This window comes from Nycticebus coucang, chromosome 17 (genome assembly GCF_027406575.1).
Source record: "Nycticebus coucang isolate mNycCou1 chromosome 17, mNycCou1.pri, whole genome shotgun sequence".
Taxonomy (NCBI): Eukaryota; Metazoa; Chordata; class Mammalia; order Primates; family Lorisidae; genus Nycticebus; species Nycticebus coucang.
Genome location: NC_069796.1, coordinates 88,284,368 through 88,305,654, shown reverse-complemented (window position 1 = coordinate 88,305,654; position 21,287 = coordinate 88,284,368). Strand labels below are relative to the sequence as shown.

At 49.5% G+C, this 21,287-nt stretch overlaps 1 protein-coding gene across 6 annotated transcripts in view; it reads right to left on the bottom strand.

The window, feature by feature from the left end:
• The window catches only part of CRMP1 (collapsin response mediator protein 1), an 88,100-nt gene that overhangs the window by 13,206 nt on the left and 53,607 nt on the right, over nucleotides 1-21,287 (bottom strand). For 5 of the 6 annotated variants that reach the window (XM_053565918.1, XM_053565920.1, XM_053565923.1 and 2 more), the window contains exons 7-12: nucleotides 16,671-16,739; nucleotides 15,622-15,742; nucleotides 12,604-12,760; nucleotides 9,074-9,215; nucleotides 8,339-8,509; nucleotides 452-631 (exon numbers count right to left, since the gene is read on the bottom strand). In XM_053565918.1, coding sequence (XP_053421893.1) covers nucleotides 452-631; nucleotides 8,339-8,509; nucleotides 9,074-9,215; nucleotides 12,604-12,760; nucleotides 15,622-15,742; nucleotides 16,671-16,739 — 840 coding nt within the window. The remainder of the gene's footprint in view (nucleotides 1-451; nucleotides 632-8,338; nucleotides 8,510-9,073; nucleotides 9,216-12,603; nucleotides 12,761-15,621; nucleotides 15,743-16,670; nucleotides 16,740-21,287) is intronic. The other variant, XM_053565919.1, reaches the window with a different exon arrangement.

Below are 21,287 nucleotides of genomic sequence, written 5' to 3'. Positions count from 1 at the left end.
AGATGTGAAGGAAGCCGTCCCTCGAGGGTGTCAGGGGTTATGGACTCCCATCAAAGGGCCAGGCCTGGGGATGTCAAGCTCTGTGACTCTGGTTAAGCCCCTGGGGGCCCCGAACATGAGGATTCTGACCTGCAAAATAAGGGTCTTGAGTCCTCTGATGGGGGTGGGGACTCCCCAAGGCGATGCAGGATGGCCCTCCCATCCCCTCGGGTGCACAACCCTTAATAGTTTGCAAAGTTTTAGAACCTGCCTGGCCTGCTTTGATGCTCTCTGCCATCCTAGAACAGGGGTGCAGTACGGTGCCACAGCCCATTAAGAAGGTGAGGGAAGGGAGGCTCACAGGATATGACATTTGCTAACTCTGTACACGTCAGGGCCTGGCTCCCCAAGACAGGCTGTCAACCATGGTCCGACGCAGGGTGCTGGGTCTTCACCCTGCAGGCCTTCTCACCTTATTCCTGATTTTGACGCGCTGGTACAGGTGTTCAGGGAAAGGCTTCCGGGGGATGAAGCGGCCCATGCCCTTGTTGACATTCAAGTTTCCATCTTCAAAGACGACTTTGCCCTGGCTGATGACCACCAGCGGGGAGCCGTGGCACTCCATGCCCTCGAAGATGTTGTACTCAACTGCCTGCACAGCCAGAACACCCAGGGTCACTTTCATGGCGTCCCCAGGCCATTCACAACAGTGATCTTGCCTAATGTCGCATTATTAGCATTTTTAGAAAGTGCCTTTTTAGGAGTGTGTGACACACCACTGCGTGCTCCGGCTCAGCATCTGCTGTGCACGGAGGCAGCTGGCGGCTTTATACAATCCAATGGAGATTGTTCTGGGCCAAAAGGAATGAGAAAGGGTGCCCTGGGGTGACGCAGTGTGGCTGCTCCAACTATACTGGGCTTTTCTGTAGCTTTTTTAACAAATATTCCTTCTTTAAGATAGTTTGCTAAAATCAAATTACTGGCTCAAAGGATATGAGCTTTCCTACAGCACTTGTTGCGTATTGCTCAGTTGGATAATGTCATTTCTCTCTTTCTTTCTTTTTTAATTTGAAAGATAAAGTACATTTCTTTTAAAACACACATTCTTTTCATTGCACTCAAGTGACTACCTGAACCTGTTTTTAACTACCACTAGCCCATTGTGGATATGAGCTTTCCTACAGCACTTGTTGCGTATTGCTCAGTTGGATAATGTCATTTCTCTCTTTCTTTCTTTTTTAATTTGAAAGATAAAGTACATTTCTTTTAAAACACACATTCTTTTCATTGCACTCAAGTGACTACCTGAACCTGTTTTTAACTACCACTAGCCCATTGTTTTTTATTGATTATTTTAAAAGTGGGTCGTGTACCCAATTGACAGAAACAAAATGGTATAAACGATGTTTGATTAAAAGGTAAGTTATCTCTGGCATCTCAGTCTGAGGCAAATGCCTTAAGGAGTTTCCTCTGTATCTCTAGATATTTTCTGTGCATGAATAATTGTCTCACACGTGTCTAACTATTCAGATGGTTTTCACATTTATTTATTTATTTTTTTTTTTCTGAGACAGAGTCTCAGCACGTCGCCCTCAGTAGAGTGCTAGGGCGTCACAGCTCGCAGCAACCTCCAACTCTTGGGCTTAAGCGATTCTCTTGCCTCAGCCTTCCTAGTAGCTGGGACTACAGGTGCCTGCCACAACAGGTGGCTATTTTTTTGTTGTAGTTGTCATTGTTGTTTAGCTGGTTCAGGTCGGGTTCGAACCTGCCCACCTCAGTATCTGTGGCCAGTGCCCTACCCACTGAGCTACAGCGCTGCCCTTGAGACAGAGTTTCACTTTGTCCCCCTGTGTAGAGTGCCATAGCGTCATAGCTCACAGCAGCCTCCAACTCGGGCTCAAGCGGCCCTCTTGCCTCAGTTTTTCTATGTTTAGTAAAGACACGGGTCTCGCTTTTGCTCAGGCTGGTTCTGAACTCATGAGCTCAAGGGATCCAACCCACTACAGCCTCCCAAGGTGCGAGGATTACAGGCATGAGTCACTACATCCGCCCCTGGTTTTCACTTTAATTCTTCTCTTTGCCTCACAGATGGTTCCATACTAGCACACGACGTGGTTAAACTGCTACCTTGTCTCCAAGACGAGAAAGTACTGTCATTTATTTACACACAAAGATGAACAATCAGGCTGTTTCGTGCTTTTACTAAAAATAATGTGGAAATACAATTTGCACCTATAATTTGCACAGAGGAACACGTTTACAGATGAAGCGTTTGGGACCAAAGAGTATATGGATTCTCAGTTTTTACAAATTTGCTTTCCAATAAAGCAACACTAGTTTGTTTCAATCCCAAGCATGAGGGCGAGGGCGGGGGGGGCTTACCCCCCCTCCATAGTCCAACAGCAAATGTTAAACAAGATCCACGTACAGCAAATTTATATTCTACTGCTGGAGCTCAGGGCTGGCACAGGTAGAAAACAGCATCTCATGGCTGTTTGTTAACAAGTGAGAGTGGGTCTCTTTCTAAATCAACACCATTTCTTTATTTCTTACTGTGTTAACTGTGGTTTACAAATTACTCTATTTCTTGGAGTCTTGATACACACCCTCACCCACACACACATATATCAAGACTCCAAAAACATATAAATATATATATATGTTTTTTACTGATTTCTAAGTACACATGCAATGTTAATGAATTTATCCTTTGTTACGTGTGTTGCAAACACTCCCCTACCCCTTGTCCTGTCTTTAGAACTCAGATAAAGTTAAGTTTGAGGAAGCGGCCAGAGGGTTAGTTTATTAAATTTTTATGTAGTTAATGGTCAAACAGACCAATCTTTTCCTTTATGACTTCTATTTTTGTTTTGAGACAGAGTCTCATTCTGTTGCCCCAGGCTAGAGAGCCATAGCATCATACCTCACAGCACACTCGAGCTCCTGAGCTCAAGCAGTTCTCTTGCCTCAGGCTGGTCTAGAATCCTGAGCTCAAGCAATCCATCCGCCTCAGCCTCCCAGAGTGCTGGGATTACAGGTGTGAGCTACCCTGTCCCACCTCCTTTATCATTTCTAAGTTTTGTATCATGTTTAACAAGGTCTTCTCTCCTTTAAAATGATTTTTTTTAATGTATACTTCATTCTAGTCCACTCATAAATTCATTTCATCTCAATCTTTGATACATTTTGAGTTTGCTTTGTAACTAGGGCAGAGGCCAAGCCTTCCCAGCCAAGTGTTCTCCCAGGTGACTGAGTAACCACCTCTTCCTGGCTAATTTTAATTTGTCTCCTTTACTGGAAACCAAATCAGCACATGTTCTCTTTTTCTCTTGTCCACATACCAACTGGTTTGACAGCTTTACAATATATTTTAATAACTGGGGTCACTAATGCGCTCTCCTCCGTTTCCCTTTGTTCAGAGGTGTTTTGGCGATTTTCACAGTGACCGTATAAGAACTCTGCTTTCTGAGTTAAAAACAAAAAACAAAAAAACTATCGAATTTTCTGATGAGATCATGTCAAATTTAACAATTAAATTAGAATTGGCATGTTCACTATATTGAATCTTCTTAGTATAAAAGTTCTTGAATTTATGTAAGTCTTTGGTTTTTACTGTTCTTATAAACAGGATTTTAAGAGGCCAGGTGCAGTGGCTCACTCCTGTAATCCCAGCACTCTGGAAGGCCCAGATTGGTGGATCTCCTGAGCTTAGAAGTTCAAGACCAACCTGAGCAAGAGCGAGACCCTCCCCCATCTCTACTAAAAATGGAAAAACTAGCGGGCATTAGGGTGGGTGCCTGTACTCCCAGCTACTCAGCAAGAGTCTGAGGTTGCTGTGAGCTATGATGATGCTACAACATTCTACCCAGGGTGACAGAGGGAGACTCTGTCTCAAAACAACAACAATAAAAAAAAACACGATTTTGATTTCCATTCTATTTTCCAACATGGTTTTTTACTCCATTAAAAAGTTATCAATTCTTTATTTGATGGATAATCAGCCAACAGATCTTTTTACACTTCTTGGTGTTTTGTAGATGCACCCTTGGGGTTCGCAGGCAAACAATCTTCTGCACACAGCTGTTCCTACTGTTCCAGCCACTTTGCCGGCCGCTGCCTTCCAAATCCAGGCAGAGAGCATGTTTTCCATTACAGAATTTGCTAATCTGATTCTTCCAGAGTCACCCTGAAGTGACCCGTCCAGGGAGTGATTTGTAACTTTGCTGAAGTGTATGGATGGCGAGTGCTGAGAGGTGACACAAGAAGCCAGTCACCCATCTACAGGTACAGACTGGCCAACCCTCCAGCAGGTGCGCTGCTCCCACTCCTGATGAAGAAGTGATGTGCTATGGTGGGACTCCTAACTTGAAGAATCAGATTATACTACAAATGCCACATTCTAAATTTGGCAAGTATATGGAATTTTAAAAATCAATCACTTCATTTCTTAAAAATAACACACAAACAATGCAAAATATTTAGATAGTATGAAAAACTAATATTTTAAAAAATGCCCCAGTTCCCTTATTTCCTCCCAGGGATGGCTACTATTATCCATTTCTTTTAAACAACACTTTAAAAGATAGCTGGTCAACTGATGAATGAAAGAACAAGGTGTGGTTCATTTGTCCATAAAAGGAATATGGTACTGACCCAAGCTGCCCCTTTATGTAGACATAATAGGCAATACACTGTGTGATCCATTTATATGAAAAGTCCACAGGTTCTGCACCCGTAGCTAAGTGGATAGGGCACTGGCCACATGCACTGGGGCGGGTGGGTTTGAACCCAGACCGGGCCTGCTAAACAACAATGACAACAACAACCAAAAAAATAAAGAATAGCCAGGTGTTGTGACAGGCGCCTGTAGTCCCAGTTACTTGGGAGGTTGAGGCAAGAGAATCCCTTGAGCCCAAGAGTTTGAGGTTGCTATGAACTGTGATGCCACGGCACTCTACCGAGGGCGACATAGTGAGACTCCCCCTCTCAAAAAAAAAAAATCCACAATAAATCCATAAAGAAAGAAGTAGATTGGTATTGATAGGGTCTGAGGGGCAGGAATGTGGACTGGCTGCCAATGGGTACAGGATTTCTTTTGAGGGGTAATGAAAACAGCCTGGAATTAATGATGATTGTACAACCTTCTCAGGATACTAAAAACCACTATACTATATACTTTATAATGATGACATTTATGGAATATGAATTATTTATCAATAAAAAGGTTCTAAAAAACGAATTGTCAGTACGTATATAACAGGCAAGTTCACGTACGATGGGGCCCTTGCAAGCAAAGGTGTCTCCCACTAAGGTAGAAACAAATAAAGTTTGTTTCCCTTCTATAGTAAATTTTAACATTTAATCACTGATCAATATATAAGGAATGATCTCTAAGGAATGTTAAAAGAAAGGTAGAATGTTCAAAAACATAAAAATAAAACTAACCTCTAACATAGCATTTCTCAACCATGTTCTGAAAACATTACTCCCCTGCTGTATGTGAACAGTATTGCTTCCCAGGGAAGAAGGAACTTTTCCAAACTGCCTCATGGTATCCTACACTCCCCTCTTGCTGCTGTGAACAGAATTCAAGTCTGAACCCCGCACAGGGAGGGGACGCCTCCCTGCGTTTGGTCTGAAGAGGACAGCTTCTCAGCTGGGTCACCTCAGGCACATTACTTTTTGTTACAGGTACAACTATGCTCCTGGAAAAGATATGTTAAGGTCCTAACCCCAAGGAGCTCAGAATGTGACCTGATTTGAAAATAAGGTTTCTGGGCAGTGCCTGTGGCTCAGTAGGGTGGCAGGTTCGAACCCAGCCCTGGCCAAACTGGAACAACAAAATAGCCAGGAGTTGTGGTGGGCGCCTATAGTCCCAGCTGCTCGGGAGAGGCTGAGGCAAGAGAATCACTTGAGCCCAGGAGTTGGAGGTTACTGTGAGCTGTGACGCCCTGGCACTCTACTGAGGGCGACAAAGTGAAACTCTGCCTCTATTAAAAAAAAAAAAGAAAGAAAGAAAGAAAATAAGGTTTCTACAAGTGATGAGGTCACACAGCGATATGATGGGTCCAAAATCCAATCACTGGCATCCTCCTAAGACCATAAGACTCACAGGGAGCACCTTGTGATGACAGATGGGGCTGGGTGATACGTCTCCCTGCCAAGGAACGCCAGCGACAGTTAGGAACCCCAGAGGCTGAGAGAGAGACACGTCCTCCATGGGAGCCTGGAGAGAGGGCCTGCCCTGCCCACACCTGACTCCCAACTTTTCGCCTCCAGAACTGTGAGAGAAAGAGTTTCTTTTCTTTTTCTCTTTTTTTTTTTTTTAGAGTCTCACCTTGTTGCCCTCAGTAGAGTGCCGTGGTGTCACAGCTCACAGCAACCTCCACCTCTTGGGCTTAGGCAATTCTCTTGCCTCAGCCTCCTGAGTAGCTGGGACTATAGGTGCCCGCCACAACACCTGGCTAGAGAAAGCATTTCTGTTGTCTGACCCTCCAGTTTGTGGCACTTTGGTAGGGCAGCCACAGTAAATTAACACCCATATCCCCTCTCTGTCCCTTTACTGGTACCAGTAGACTAACTTAGACCCATGCTGTGAGGATTCAATGAGGTGAGGACTATAATAGTGACTGGAATCCCCACTCCTGAGTGCAAAGCCACGGCCTCTGGGACACAGAGATAAAAGAGAAAGAGGGGGCCTCACGGGCTGGGTCTGCTCCTCCTGGGCCCTCATCAGGTGGCCTTTGAGTAGCTGACTTAGACACCCACCCTCTTGGTTAGACCAGGGTAAACTTGTGAAGCCAGAAGCAGCTCCTGCGGCAGACGACACAAGTGGCGTGCTCTCTGCCATGGTCTGTGTTTCTCCCTGAAGCCCACGCTGATATTTAATTGCCATTGTGATGCTATTAAAAGAGAGGGGGGATCACTAACTTCCCGGCCTCCAGAATGTGAGCCAGATAAATTTCTTTTCTTTGTAAGTTACCCAGTCTGTAGGATTCTGTGTACACACATCACAGCACTCACAGCTGATGACATAACTCCATGCCCTGTGAAGTGTACATGCGAAGAACAGCATGAATCCTTCTCCAGGGGAGGACACCTCAGGCTCGTCTCCTCCAGACCCTGTTCCCTGGACATGGGGGAGGCAGGAAGCCGGTGGTGTCACCAGGGAACATGGTTTACAGTGTGGATGATTGCACACTGGTGAGGTGGGCGAGGACAGTGGCAGCTAGTGGGGACCTCGGACACGCTCACGGCTGCTCCAAACAATTCCTGCGGCCTTTTTTTTTATTTTGAGACAGAGTCGCACTCTGCCACCCTGGGTACAGTGCCGTGGTGTCACAGCTCACATCAACCTCAAACTCTTGGGCTCAAGAGTTCCTCTTGCCTCAGCCTTGCTCTTGCTTAGGCTGGTCTTGAACCCCTGAGCTCAGGCAATCCCTCCTCGGCCTCCCAGAGGGCCAGGATTACAGGTGCGAGCCACCGCCCGGCCTCCTGTGGCTTCTTTGTGCTTAGAATCCTGTCACCACTCCTGCCCTCTCCTCCCTCACCAGCAAGTGATTCAGGGGCACAGCCAGCGCTGTGTGCACACACTCTGCTTCGGGCCGGCGTCCTTTCACGGACTCAGTAAGCCAGAGACCAGGTGGTGGCTCTGTATCTGTGACTGTCATGTGCATCTGGACCCAAGACAACGGCTGGCACACGGAGGGGGTGTGGAAGGGAGACTCAGGGAGGCACAGGTGTCTTGTGCCATCTCTGTATGTCAGTGAGTTTGCCAGATGAGTGCTGAAGTCAAGGGCACAGAAGATAGAAAGTAAAAACAACCCACAGTCGTAGGCTTGGGGTGTGAAACATGGAAGAATGTTCCCCTCATCCGCCCTGGGGCTGACCCCTTCCTTCCTGTCTTTTAGCAGCTGGCAAGAAAATCAAGTGAGAGGTTTCTAACGTGCCAGATCAAATCCTCTCCAGCTTCACAGTCAGATTGAAGAAAGACCCTCGGACCTAATACTTGTCCTCTCTGAGCCCGGGGGCTTACTGTATGGGAGGTGAGCCGTGGTGGGTGGTTGAGAATACACACATCTGTGGGCAGGAGCCAGCAGAAAGCGGGGAAGAGAGAGAGTGAGGGAGGGAGAAAGAGAGCAGGATGCCCACAGACCACAGGGGCGGCCGCGCGACGCCTGCTCCACGCCCTTTCCATTCTCTCCAACCGGAGGAGAGATGTGAATGACTGAGTCAGGCTAGATAGCAGATCATATCCCAGTTGCAAAATTCACAAATGATTCTTAATAATCTGAGGCATCTAAAATGATCACCAGACAAGAATCGTTTATCTAAGCTTCATGGATACGCCGGGACTTACCGACTTGTGACTTTTGGCTGTTATGGTCTTCACTTTGTCCGGATCCCAGATGACCACATCGGCGTCAGAGCCCACAGCAATCCGCCCTTTTCTTGGGTACAGGTTAAAGATCTTGGCTGCATTGGTACTGGTGACAGCGACAAACTGGTTCTCATCCATTTTGCCAGTAGCCTGAAGGCAAGACCCACAGGTGAAAACGGCAGCTTGTAACTGGGCCAGGCAGAGGGGTGGCAGGTGAGGTGCGAGCCTCCCAGCTGGGGTCCTCAAAAGGTCTGGAATCTCTCCTCTCCCTAGCTGAAAACATGCCTTCCTCAAAGAGCACAAAAGACCCGGCCTCGTGAAGGAGGAAAGCCAATTATTCTACAGGGGTATGTCCCCCAGTCTCAGGTCAATGACAAGAGTGTGGCCCCAGGCTTGCTGTGCACCAAGAATTCTCTCTTCCCACTGAACACCCCTACCCACAGCACACTCCTGCCCACATGCGTGCACACACATGCACGGTTTGCAAAGCCATCTTCCCATGAACCAAATGTGGTTAAAAACAAAACACTTTTCATTCTTAAACTATAAATGGAAACTGCATTATCTGTGAGCGCAGGGGATCCTCCAGGACACACCCTGCTCGCTCAGGAGTCACATGTCCCTTCGTGGGCCGTCCTGGAGCTCTGCTTCTGCCTCCAAGATCTGAGAACCCGGAGTGTGTGAAGCCCGAGAGGAGGGACGGCGACGCCTTACCACCGCCTTGTCCCAGACGACAGTCATCCGCTCCTCAACCCCGTTGACGCCCTCAGGGATCAGAGTGAAGTTGTCCTTGCCCACTGCCTTCTGGGCTGTGCTGTAGGGACAGTGGCCGCTGCCTGTGACCTGTAGGTCCCCACTGGCAAAGACAAAGCAAGGTGGAGTTCAGACCTGAGCTTGCTTTGAAGGGGAAACTGGGCATAGGCCCTGGAGCCTAAGATCCCAGAAGGCTTTGGGAAGAGGATTCTGGGCATCCTGTCAGCATCAGCAAGTGTATCTAGATGTCTCTATGGCCTCTGATGTCTTGGAAAAAGCCCTCAGCTGGGGATCAGCAGGCAGCTGCCCTGTAGTGCGGGCTCTGGGCTGGGCTGGGGAAGCACCCTGGATCCACCAGACATGAGGAGGCTAGCCCCACCCTAAAATCCGGAGTCTGTGAGTACATGCGTGTGCTCCTGCCATGGAAACCATGCTGGGTCCGGAGGCCTCAGGTGCCTGAGGACAGTGCAGGTGCATGCCCAGTGCTGAGGATGCTGAGGAAGGGTCACTCTGCTCCCATGAACCTCACAACCCCTGGGGGCAGCCCTGTTTGGACATGATTTTGCTTTGTAAATCTGACAGGCCTGTTTTTAAGCCGTAGCTCTGCCGCCCCTGGCCAGGCAGAGATGAAGGTGTTCCATGTGGACAGCAAACCGATCAAATGAACTGACTCAGGGATTCACCCGGCGGCTCCAAAAACGCAGGCCTCCTGCCCTCTCTCTTCTCCATCTGACCTCTTCTCTTTAAAATCGATTGTTGCGGCCGGGCATGGTGGCTCACGCCTGTAATTCCAACACTCAGGGAGGCTGAAGCAAGTGGATGGCTTGAGCTCAGGCGTTTGAGACCAGCCTAAGCAAGAGTGAGACCCCATCTCTTAAAAAACAGCTGAGTATTGTAAAATAGCCTACTCAGGAGGCTGAGGTTAGAGAGTCACTTAAGCCCAAGAGTTTGAGATTGCTGTGAGCATTGTTGCCACGGCACTCTCCCGAGGGTGACGGAGTGAGACTCTATCTCCAAAAATATAAGTCAAAATAAAGTTGACCACACGAACACAGATAACCCATTAAATAAATACATAAATAAATAAAATAAAAGTGATTGTGTGATGAACTTCATGTCAACCTTGCTAAAATGAGGAAAAAATGTATTACTTGTAATGAATAAATTAATGAATAAATATACAAGTAAGCCAGTGGGTAAGAGAGAAGCCCTCTAGCTCATGCCTATGTGTCACAAGTCAGGGACGCCCTGTTTGTGATACTGGCCTCGTGCCACTGCATGTCATAAAGCAAGCCACATGACCTGACATTACCTTCTCAGTGGAAGGTGGCTGGTGGAAGGCCTTGCTAGGGCTCTGTGCTGTGTTTGCAGAACAAAACAGTAATACTGGCCCGGCGCTATGTCTCACGCCTGTAATCCCAGCAAGCTGAGAGGCTGAGGCAGGTGGGTTGCTTGAACTCAGGAGTTCAAGACCAGCCTGAGCAAGAGTAAGACCCTGTCTCTACTAAAGATAGAAAAATTAGCTGGATGTGGTGGCACGTGCCTGTAGTCCAGCTACTCAGGAGGCTGAGGCAGGAGGATCACTTGAGCCCAGGAGTTTGACGTTGCTGTGAGCGAGGCTGAAGCCATGGCACTCTAGCAGGGGCAAGAGAGCAAGACTCTGTCTCAAAACAAACACACACCCCTGCCCCATTGATAACAGCAAAGTGGCTCAAGTTCATTGAGGTTTGGTCTTTAGTCCTTCAGTGTTTTGAAAGCACCAAGTGAATGGAATGAGGGGACCGTTACTTTGCGATTACAAATGCAGGCTGGGGCTAACCTCCAATTCAGGGGCCCAGCACGTGTCAGGAATCACTTAGGTACACAGAATATTTAGAATTTACAGTCACTCAATCAACAGAATGTGTCACACTTTCCCATGTGCCTGGTAGGATTTAAGGTGACGAGGTGATGGGGATGAGTCTAAGAACAAGAAAAGGCAAAGCCCCTGGTGTCTGGGGAGGGATGGGGGAGCAGGGCAGCGGGCAGGAGTGGATGAGACCCAGGGGTGCTGTGACAGCAAGTGTCAGGCTGCGTCAGCAGGCAGCGTGTGTGATGCTGGGGAAGGACTAAGGCCACCTCGTTAGAGAATGATCAGAAAACGGCTCACCGAGGAAGCCTTCCAGTGAAGATCTGTAGGATACGGAGGAGGAAACCATATGAATCTAAGCAGGGAGAGTGCTGGGGCGGGGGGCAGGGGGCAAGGGGTCCGAAGGTGTGATCCTGCCTGGTGTCCAGAGTCCTCAGAGGCTGAGGATGAAGGAGCTAGTTGAGAAGTGAGGATGGACTCGTGCTTTGCTTTGCACATCACTGTGAGGACTTGGGTTTCACCCTGAGAGGGAAAATCACTGAAGTTTCCCAGCAAATGGGTGGCTTGGTCTAACTTAGGTTCTAAACTGTCTGGGCATCTGTCAAATGCAGATTGAGATGTGGCCAGAGGAGGAGGTGTGTGCAAAGAGGAAGGATGGCTGGGAGCCCAGGACGGACAATGGCTGGAGCCAGGATGGTCACAGCAAAGGAGATGAGAAGCCGTGAGATTGCAGGACCTCTGGCCCACATTCCTTCCACTTTCTGAGAAGGACAAGACTGTGGCAGCCACTTTGCAGGGGGAATCAGGAGTTCCTTTTGGACTTAGGAAACGTGAGCTGCCCAGGGACCTCAGCTGCAGATGGTGAGGGCCTAGGATATGCAAGTCAGGGGTTCTGTATCACCTGGGGTGCACACCCCTTCCCCTCCCTGCCCTGCATAGGCAGCTCCCTCTGCAGAGAAGCCCTACCTTACCCTCGCCCACCCAGCAAACTCCTACTTGCCTCCTCGATGAAGGTTTTGCAAGCCTTTCGTAGGTTCTGAGCATGCACCTGTTCCCAGAGCAGCCTGTACACCTCACCTCTTAGCCTCCCCGTGTCGCCTCGCTGTCACTAAGCCTTCTCACCTCACAGCAGCTGATACACAGAAGGAACAGGCTAAGATGGCCGCACTCCTATGGTGTGCACGGGCCACAGCAGGAGCTCTGCAGGTAGCAGTGGCCACTTCTTGAGCCCTAAGTTCCAGCTCCTTTGCCTGCCTGTGTCTGACCCAGCGCCAAGGTGGGTACTGTATCCCACACCCATTTCATATACACCCAGCAAGAGATATTACAGGTAATGTGCTGTGCCTGGAGTGGTACAGCTGGTCTCATACCTAATCCTGGGTGCTTCCCCGCACAGCATAGGCCCTGGAGTAGCTGCTCAAACAGCTGCTGAACGAACAGGAGGTGGTCAACAAAGGGGAATGGAACAGTTATTGGATACAATGGACAGCCTGCTGTAAGCCCTCTGGAGCTCTGTCTCTCCAAGCACCTGGCTAAAGCCTCCTCTACAATAGTCTAAAGCAGACTGTGGTTCCCCCTATCAATTCTCTGCCCCTAAAAGCCCCAGCTGCCTCCCCCAGCCCCAGGTCCCTACGACTCTCACCAGGCCAGCAGGGAGGTCAGGTAGTCCGGCGTGGTGGGATCAGGGCTCAGAGGAGGGGAGGTCACAAACGCTGCAGCTTTGGCCCAGTTCTTGCTCCAGTAATGGGTGCCGTCGGTCCCCAGGCTGGCTGCAATGGGCTCTCCGAAAACCAGGGGGCCTGGGAGAGGCAAACACAAAGCAAATGGTATTGGAGGCACAAAAATGGAAGATTTTTGGAGGTGGGAGAGTGAGTCTAGCAGAAAGAGAGAGTGCAGCCTGCCTTTCACCCACACTGCAGTGACCAGCCCACCCCAACCTGTGCTCAGCACCCTGCCAAGCCCTTGGTGAGATGACAACGGCTGAGCCACTTGGCAATCTTGTCCACAGTTACTGCTTTTAGTACTTGGACTTCTTTTTTTTTTTTTTTTTTTTTGTAGAGACAGAGTTTCACTTTATTGCCCTCGGTAGAGTGCTGTGGCGTCACACGGCTCACAGCAACCTCTAACTCCTGGGCTTAAGCAATTCTCCTGCCTCAGCCTCCCGCGTAGCTGGGACTACAGGCGCCCGCCACAACGCCCGGCTATTTTTTTTGTTGCAGTTCGGCTGGGGCTGGGCTTGAACCCGCCACCCTCGGTATATGGGGCTGGCGCCCTGCTCACTGAGCCACAGGCACCGCCCAGTACTTGGACTTCTTATTTATCTCTTTTTATAGATTTATAAACTGAGGCACAGAGGTGTGATTTGCTGTCTTAGTTTGGGTTCTGCCAGAACAGATCTTCAAATATGTTATCTAGCTTACGCGTTTTATTTCAGAGGTGACTCTGGAAACACCAGCTGGGAACTGAGGAAGTGACATAAGGCCAGGTAAGAGACCAACACAGGGAGACTTATTCTGGAGCACCGCTGGGGGTCCCCAGGGCTCAGGGCAAGGGGAACACTGGGAGCTTCAGAACACATATCTGTGGTCCCACCCCAGGGCCGGGGGCTGCTTCCCCACGCAACTTCCCAATGTGCCCACCAGCTTTCCAAGGAGTAAACCAGATGGGCTTGTCCCAAGAAGAAGCCCCTAGGTAGGGCTCCCCAGACTCCAAGTACATAATCTTTGCACTGGAAATTTGAGTGGAGAGCCCCTGCTGCCCAGGGGGAGAAGCCAGCCGGGTGTGAGCTCCAGGGTCCCACACTAGGCTGTGCTGTCCAGCACCTCTCCTTGCAGTGACAGGGGTGCTCAGGGTCTGAGCTGCCCAGCAGACAGCTGCTGGACACATGCATTTCTTCAGCACTTGACTGTGCTGAAGTGGTGCACAGCATGTGACTGGTGCCACTGAGGAACTAATGTGTCCATTTTAGTTACCATTATTTAACTTAAATAGCAACATGTGGCGAGAGGCCACTGTACGGTTTAGCACAGAGCCCACATGCTTAACTCTGGCTGCTGCTGCTTTCAGATTTCAGCGACCTCTCTGAGCCCCAGCAACCTCATCTTTAAAATGCGGAGCGAGCTGTGCTCCTCCCGTCTCGGTTTGTCATTTTCCCCCTAAAAACACTGAAGTTATTTGGAGTCCAAAGCTGCTCTGTCCTATAAAGCAGCCCCGAGCCACAGGTAGGCTACCAAGCAGAGGTTAAGGTTAATCTGAAGAGAGTTGTGCTGGAAGTATAAGGTATACACTGGATTTTGAAGATAGTACAGAAAAAATCTTGCAAAATATCTCATTAATGGCTTTTATATTGATGACATGTTGAAATAACACTTTGGACATAAGATCAAATATAATCACTAAAATTTCCTTCACCCAGAGGCAGCCACACTTCCCATCCAGGGTTGCTGTGAGCTCAGTACCCACAGCATGCTGACGCCCATGCAGGGTTTGTGCTGTGTCACTGGCTTTTATTCCCAGGTGGCCATCTCCCCCGACCCACAGCTGCCACATCAGCCTCACAGGATGTAAGAGTGAACAGGGCCGACATTACCCTGGGGGGTGTCCTGGGGTCCTTAGGACCAAAGGGTTCTAGCCAGCAACCTGTGTAGGGGACCCCCCTCTCCACCCTTCCTTCTCTGTCTCATCCGTCTGTCGGTCTGACTGTCTGAGTTAGGGAGGGAAGCCTGCTCTGAGCATCCTCCTTCATTCTTGCTCTGATGACTGTTGGGGACTTGCAGACCCCACCGTCAAAGGAAACATAGGACTGCACTCAAGCCCCTCTGAGTGTCCTGCCGAGAAGGCCCGAGCCCAGTTAGGGCCCATCCAGCAGACCCAGCTACATGAGCTGTAGTATTCGCCCTCACAGTCCTCAGGCCAGCAAGCCCCTCTCAAGATGAGGATACCAAGGCAGGAAGCAAATGGCTGATCTGGAGCTGAGAAAGACATTAACTACCAGCTTCCTGGCACCTGGGCCTTGGCACGGCCTCCGCGAGGGCTTCCTGACCACTAGGTGTCTGGGTACATTTCAGAGATGGAGAGACAGAAGCTTGAAGACAAAGGAACACGTCTATGTCAGAGCTGGACAGCTGACTTCCTTCAGACCAATACAAGGCTATCCGCAAGACTCTTCTGGCTCAGAGAAGTGCTTCCTCCTTCCCAGCCCTCAGCTGAGACTCTCCCTGTGGCCCCGTAGTGGCCCCAGGGCAAAGGCACCAACCGTGCGGCCCTGGTTGGGGCCTAGGTGACCCAACTCAGATTGGTGCCTCTGGATCAGGGAGAGGGTGGGCATGAGGACCACCCTGGTTCCATCCGAAACCTAAGGAGAGAGCTTTAAAGATGGCAGAGCTATAAAACACATGCTCTCCTCGGGCCCCACAAAGCAAGGACTGTTACCCAGCTACAAATGAGGAAACTGAGGCTCAGAACATAGCCCTGACTTACCCAGGGTCACAGGACTAGCACAGGGCACACCAGAGATTTAGCTTATAAAACCGACCCATCACCCCCCGTTCTGCCCATCTCTCAGCCTCCCTTCAGAATGTGCTTTGGGGCCCGAAGCTCAGGGTGTTGAACCTCCCCAGGACCCCACCACCCCTTCAGAGGCCCAGGGCCAGCTGCAGACCTTTCTTCCGGGCCAGGGTGATGATGTCCGCCGCACTCTTGCTCATGACTTTGGTGATGTACACAGGGCAGTTGATTCGGCCAGCGATGGTGATGGCCCGGAACACTGCCTCCGCCTCCAGCTGAACACAGCAAATGCAAGGGTCACGGGGGAGAGGGTGCAGGCAACACCCACCCGGGTTCCCAGGCTCTCCTGCAATCACTGTCCTTCAATTTTCCTTAAGTAAATGTGGTCAGAGGGAAATCTACTATGTCAGAAGAGGAAAACAGATATGGGTCCAACACCTGCCAGGGCCCCCACCCTGCTCCCAAGGTGAAGCCCCTGGTCACATGTCTGGATGTGGTGATGAACGAGGACTATGGCGTCTGTGAGTACTGTCGCCCCATCCCTTTCTGCTCCCAGCACAGGCCAGGGACAGACAGCTCGGGAGGAGCACTGGGATGATCTAGAGCCCCTGGGGGCCAGCAGCCTGAACACACGTCTGGTGTCCCCCGCGCTCAGCACAGGGACAGGCCCTGAGCAGAGGCCCAGGGGACTAGTCAATACTTTGACAAGGACATCAACAAACAGACTCAACTCAAAGCATGGCTCCTAGAGCACCTGTCTCATTCCTTCAGTTCCCTCCCCCCCCACACACAGAGACATGCACCCACATGTGCATAAACGTACATGAGTGCGTATGCACACACGCAGAAACACACAGACATGCACACGCGGCCACCCCCCGGGGACCATCCATTCTCATGTCCTGGGGACACAGTAGATGGGGGCAGTTGTTTCCAGGGTACTGAACGTGAGGCATATGGCTCCCTTATCCCAAGCATAAAGCCCTTGGGAGTTTAGACACAAAAGTGGGGCCTTGGAGTAAATTCTTGGGGCCCTGGGGGAGCCTCTTTCTGGCTCCTCTGAGTGGTTTGCAGCCCTGAGACTCCCAGGGAATGGAAAATGGGCTGGGACTCCCTGTGGAGGAAATGTGAGGGACCCCCCCAGAACAGCATCGCACTGAGCACCAGAAACGCCAGAGTTACACCGAGTGAGGGAGTCTTTACCTCTTCCGGTCTGCTCAGGGCATGGCCCTCAGGACCTGTGACGCCCATCTCTAAGATCCGCTTTTGTTCCTATAAGACAAGAAGCCAAGCCTTAGAGGTTGCAGAATGTCAGAGCTGGAAGAAGCCTCCCCTCCAGCGCCCTACCCCGAGGGAGGAGGCAGCTGAGGCCCAGAGGCGGGTGGATTGCACAGGGTGCTGGGGGCAACGAGTCAGAGTCCCTCCTCCACACTTGCCCACCTTTCTCCTGTAGCCCTGCATGTCTACACCTGCGTTTATGTTGGGTTCAGTCTCCTCAGATCAATGCGAGGAAGCAGGCTTATAAGATGAGCTTCGAAGCTCACCCAGCACCGTCCCTTCTCCAAGCCTCCCTGAGGGGCTCTCTATGGGAAGAAACACGGCATCTGGGTACTACATGGTGCTGACATCAAAGAGCTCTACACTGGGTGTCCAGCTCCAGGACAGGCCATCTCTGTGACTCTGGGCAAGCTGATCAAGCTGTCTGAGCCATGGGGGACAGAGTGCTTGTGTCACAGAGTTTCTACAATGAGCAGATGAGACAGCATATATAAAAGGCTCAGCACAATACCTGGAGCCCAGGAAGCGTGCATTAACTGGCAGCCGGCTCTCATGCCTCTGCCACTGAGGCCTCCTCCCAGTATCTATCTTTCTGGCGTGAAATCACTACCTCAAACCTATCATATAACTTTGAAATGGTTCCCTGAGCTGATGGCCCAGATTCCAATCCATCTGTTCCCTAGTTACCCCACCCCAGGAATGCTTTAATTTCTTTTTCTTTTACATTGCCCAGATGCCAAGCCTGCTGATGCTAATTTTAACTTTTTCAGTTTCTTTGTCATCATTCTTAGACACAACCCTACTATAAACCCCAGGCCTTATCAACCATGAAAAAAAAAATCATCATTTCAATTGTGCATCTATGGTTACTGAGCTTGAGTTGATTATAATGACATAAACTGGATTCAACATCTGGCAGCTGGAGTGGATTTAAGTGAACGATGGAATAATTTCAGCCACTGAAGATGGTGTTTACAGAGCATTTTTAGAAACTGTTTACAAAAAGATTTTATTATACAGAGAAATCCCTCTGCAAAATTGTTTAAATGTCAGCTACTATTTCTGTAAGGACGAAAGGAGGAAACAAGAGAGGGGAAGACAAGAGATAGAAAAGAGGAAAAGCCAAGAGAAGGGCAGGAGGTCTAGTTAGAGATAATGGGCTGAGAACATCCATTATTTTTGTTTCCTTTGAAACCCCACTAAAGCAACAGAAAAGGACACATAAGAGAAAACGCAGAGGAGACAACAGGAACCATTTTTTTTTTAGACAGACTCTCACTTTGTCGCCCTTGGTAGAGTGCTGTGGCGTCACAGCTCACAGCAACCTCAAACTCTTGGGCTTAAGCGAGTAAGGGGGGACTACAGGCACCTGCCACAATGCCTGGCTATTTTTTTTAGAGACCAGGTCTTGCTCTTACTCAGGCTGGTCTTGAACCCATGAGCTCAGGCCATCCACCCACCTTGGCCTCCCAAGTGCTGGGATTATAGGCGTGAGCCCCCCGTGCCCAGCCAGGAACAAATTTTGAAAGCTGAAGAGCAGATGTCGGGAAGGTGACAGATGTCCTGGAGCTAAAACAGCTAAAGCGTCAGTTGGCAGTGAGGAAACCAAGCCCGTGAGGGGCCTCCCCGCACTGGTGCAGGGAGTGCACGTTGGTGCATCCTGGAAAACCACGTGGCGGTAACCACAGAAGCAGAATGTACGCACAGCCCATGACCCAGCCGTCTCACTCCTGGGCACGCAGGAACAGAAATGTAAAGGTGGGGTCTAACAAAAGACTGAGCAAGCCTCAAATGTGCCCAAAATTTGGAACTATGCAAATATCTAACAACCAGAGAATAAATTGGGACACAGTGACACAGGAGAATTCTATACAGTGATGTAGAGTAGAAAAGCATTGCTACACCTTAACTGGTACAGAGCAAATGAAGTCAGACATCAGACAGTACATCTGTGTGGCTCCATTTTTATGACGTTTAACATCAGCTAAGACTGTGTGGTGTGGTGGGCAACTTCTACCATGAACGTCCTGGTTTTCACCCCCTGCGGAATCTCTTTTCCTGGAGTGGGACCCAGCACCTTGCTTCTAACCGCAGAACATGACAAAAGAGATGTCTGTCTCTTGTGAAGTTAGGTTACAGAGACCCCGGCTTTGGCCTTGCCATCCTCTCCTGCCCTTTGGCCTGTCCACTCTGAAGTAAGTCAACTGTCACACTGAAGTCACCTACCCAGCAAGAAACCAAGGGACGCCCCTGGCCACACCAGCGAAGAGCACGAGCCCTTAGTGTGACGGCTCTCAAGGAACTGAATCCTGAAGACACTCACCAAGGTCACCTGAGTGAGGCCAACAGGGTATCCTGCTCACCTGCACCTGCTCTGCAGCCTGGGACAGACCCCAGCAAAACACACACAATGCCTGACTCACAGGATCATAAGAAAATAACCATTTGTCATTTTAAGATGCTACATTTTGGGTAATTTCTTATGCAGTCATAGGTAACTAATACAGATTTGGGGGCCACAGGTAGGGTATGATCATAAAAGCTATGTAAATGTGTGGACATGGCTACAGAACCAGGCAAGGAGAATGAAGGAAGAATTTCTGAAGGAGCATATGAAATTGCCTCAAATGGACTATTACTAGAAATGGCCTGTGAGGGGACTGGTGATGATGTCAGGAGAAATAATCTGGAACAAGAAGGGCATCCCAGCTGTGCAGGAGCAGAAAACTTAGCAACGCAGCCACCTGCAGCCATGGGGAAAGCAGACGCCATAGGACGTGCAATGATGGAATTCCAGACTCTGAGCCAATGCTGTCATGAGATGAGATTTTGGAGAACAGCGGGGTGGATGATTATACTCAGCATGAGAATAATCATCAATCATTTCAATAACGGGGGCCTGAAGACCTCCTAGTGGGTTTGAGACGGCCCCCGTGACCCTCACTTCCTGGAGCTCCTGTACCGTCCCCTAGCTGAGTGACGGCTGGACTTAGTGACGTCCCCTAGCTGAGTGACGGCTGGACTTAGTGACGTGTTACCAATGAACAACATTCTACCACATGACAAAAAGGAGGCACTGTTTGTTTTTCACTTTAAAAGAATTTCAGTTTTATAGAGGACACAGATGAGAAAACTAAAACTGAGCCTTCATAATGGTGACACTTCAGATCTCAAGTACTGAACCCTGCTGTTGTTCTACTAGGCTTTGGAACGAGGTGGAACTGCCTGACACCCCAGCTCTATTGTCCCATGTGACGGTGAGCAAATTGTTCCCATCTGACCTACAATATGCCTGCAATATGGGGGTAATTATATTCCCTCACGAAGTAGCTGCATCAGTCTGCACACGCCTTCACAGCATGCCTGGCATTAACTACTTTTATTGTCTACATCTGATCCTTCCCCTCTGCCCGATCTTGATCTGTGGGACTGTGACCGATCCAGGCCTCTGCACTGGAGACCAGAGGCCACCCTGACTGCTGCCTCCTCTTCCCATCCAGTCCATGAGCCCCGTAAGTGGGGCTTCCCTTCCCCTCTCTCTCACCTCTCCCATCTGCTTTAGCTCCTTTCTTCCTTTCTGATGAGAATTGCTGGTGTAGAAACTGGCTATTCACCCTGACTTCATTCTTGACCCATCCAATTCTCTACTGCATGGCCAGAATGATCAGACTATGCTCATGTCTCATCCTGTCCAAAACGTCTGCACGGCTGCAGTCTATTACGTGTCAGGTGCCAAACCTCATATACATGACGTCTTAGTCCCGTTTCTGATGTTCTAACACACTGGGTAATGTATACAGAAAAGAAACTCATTTCTCATGGTTCTGGGGAACAGAAAGTCCAATACCAAGGTGCCGAGATGTGCTGAGGGCCCTCCTGCTGGGGCGTCACGTGGCGAGAGAGCAGGAGCTCAGGTCTCTCCTCTTCCTTATAAAGCTGCTGATCCCGTCACACAGGCCCCAACCTCATGACCTCATCTAACCCTAATTACCTCCCAAGGTCCCACCTCCAAATACATTAGCAAATCAATCTAAGGATTAAATTTTCAACACAAGAATTTTTAGGGAATCTAGGCTAAAAGCCTATATGCTCTGTGCCCAAGCGGCCTGAGAAAAGCAGTTTAGATTTCTCACTGCCCTAGGTTTCGTTGTAGGCCTGGTGACCTCAGAATGTGGCTGTTAAGCCTGGGGGCATTGGAGCCAAAACTCCACTCCCAGGGATACCACCGAGAGGCTGGTGCATGCAAGTCATGTAAGCAATACCCTGTAGGACCTCCAGACCATGGGTAAGCCAGATACTAAGTTTCCGCCCCTCAGGTTGTTATGGGTTTCCCGAGATTTTAAGGAACAATCTACTCTTTCTTTATTGTGGTCTTGTGGTTTATCGGCTCATGAGCAAAACAGCTAACCTATGTGTGATAGTTGTTTTGGGTTAGAAAAATGTATATTAGTTAATCAGCAGGCACCATGAAAAAGTTAATCGGATTTTACCCTATGTTTTGTAAAGCTATTGTGTGATTATAGATCAACAGTGTGTGCATGA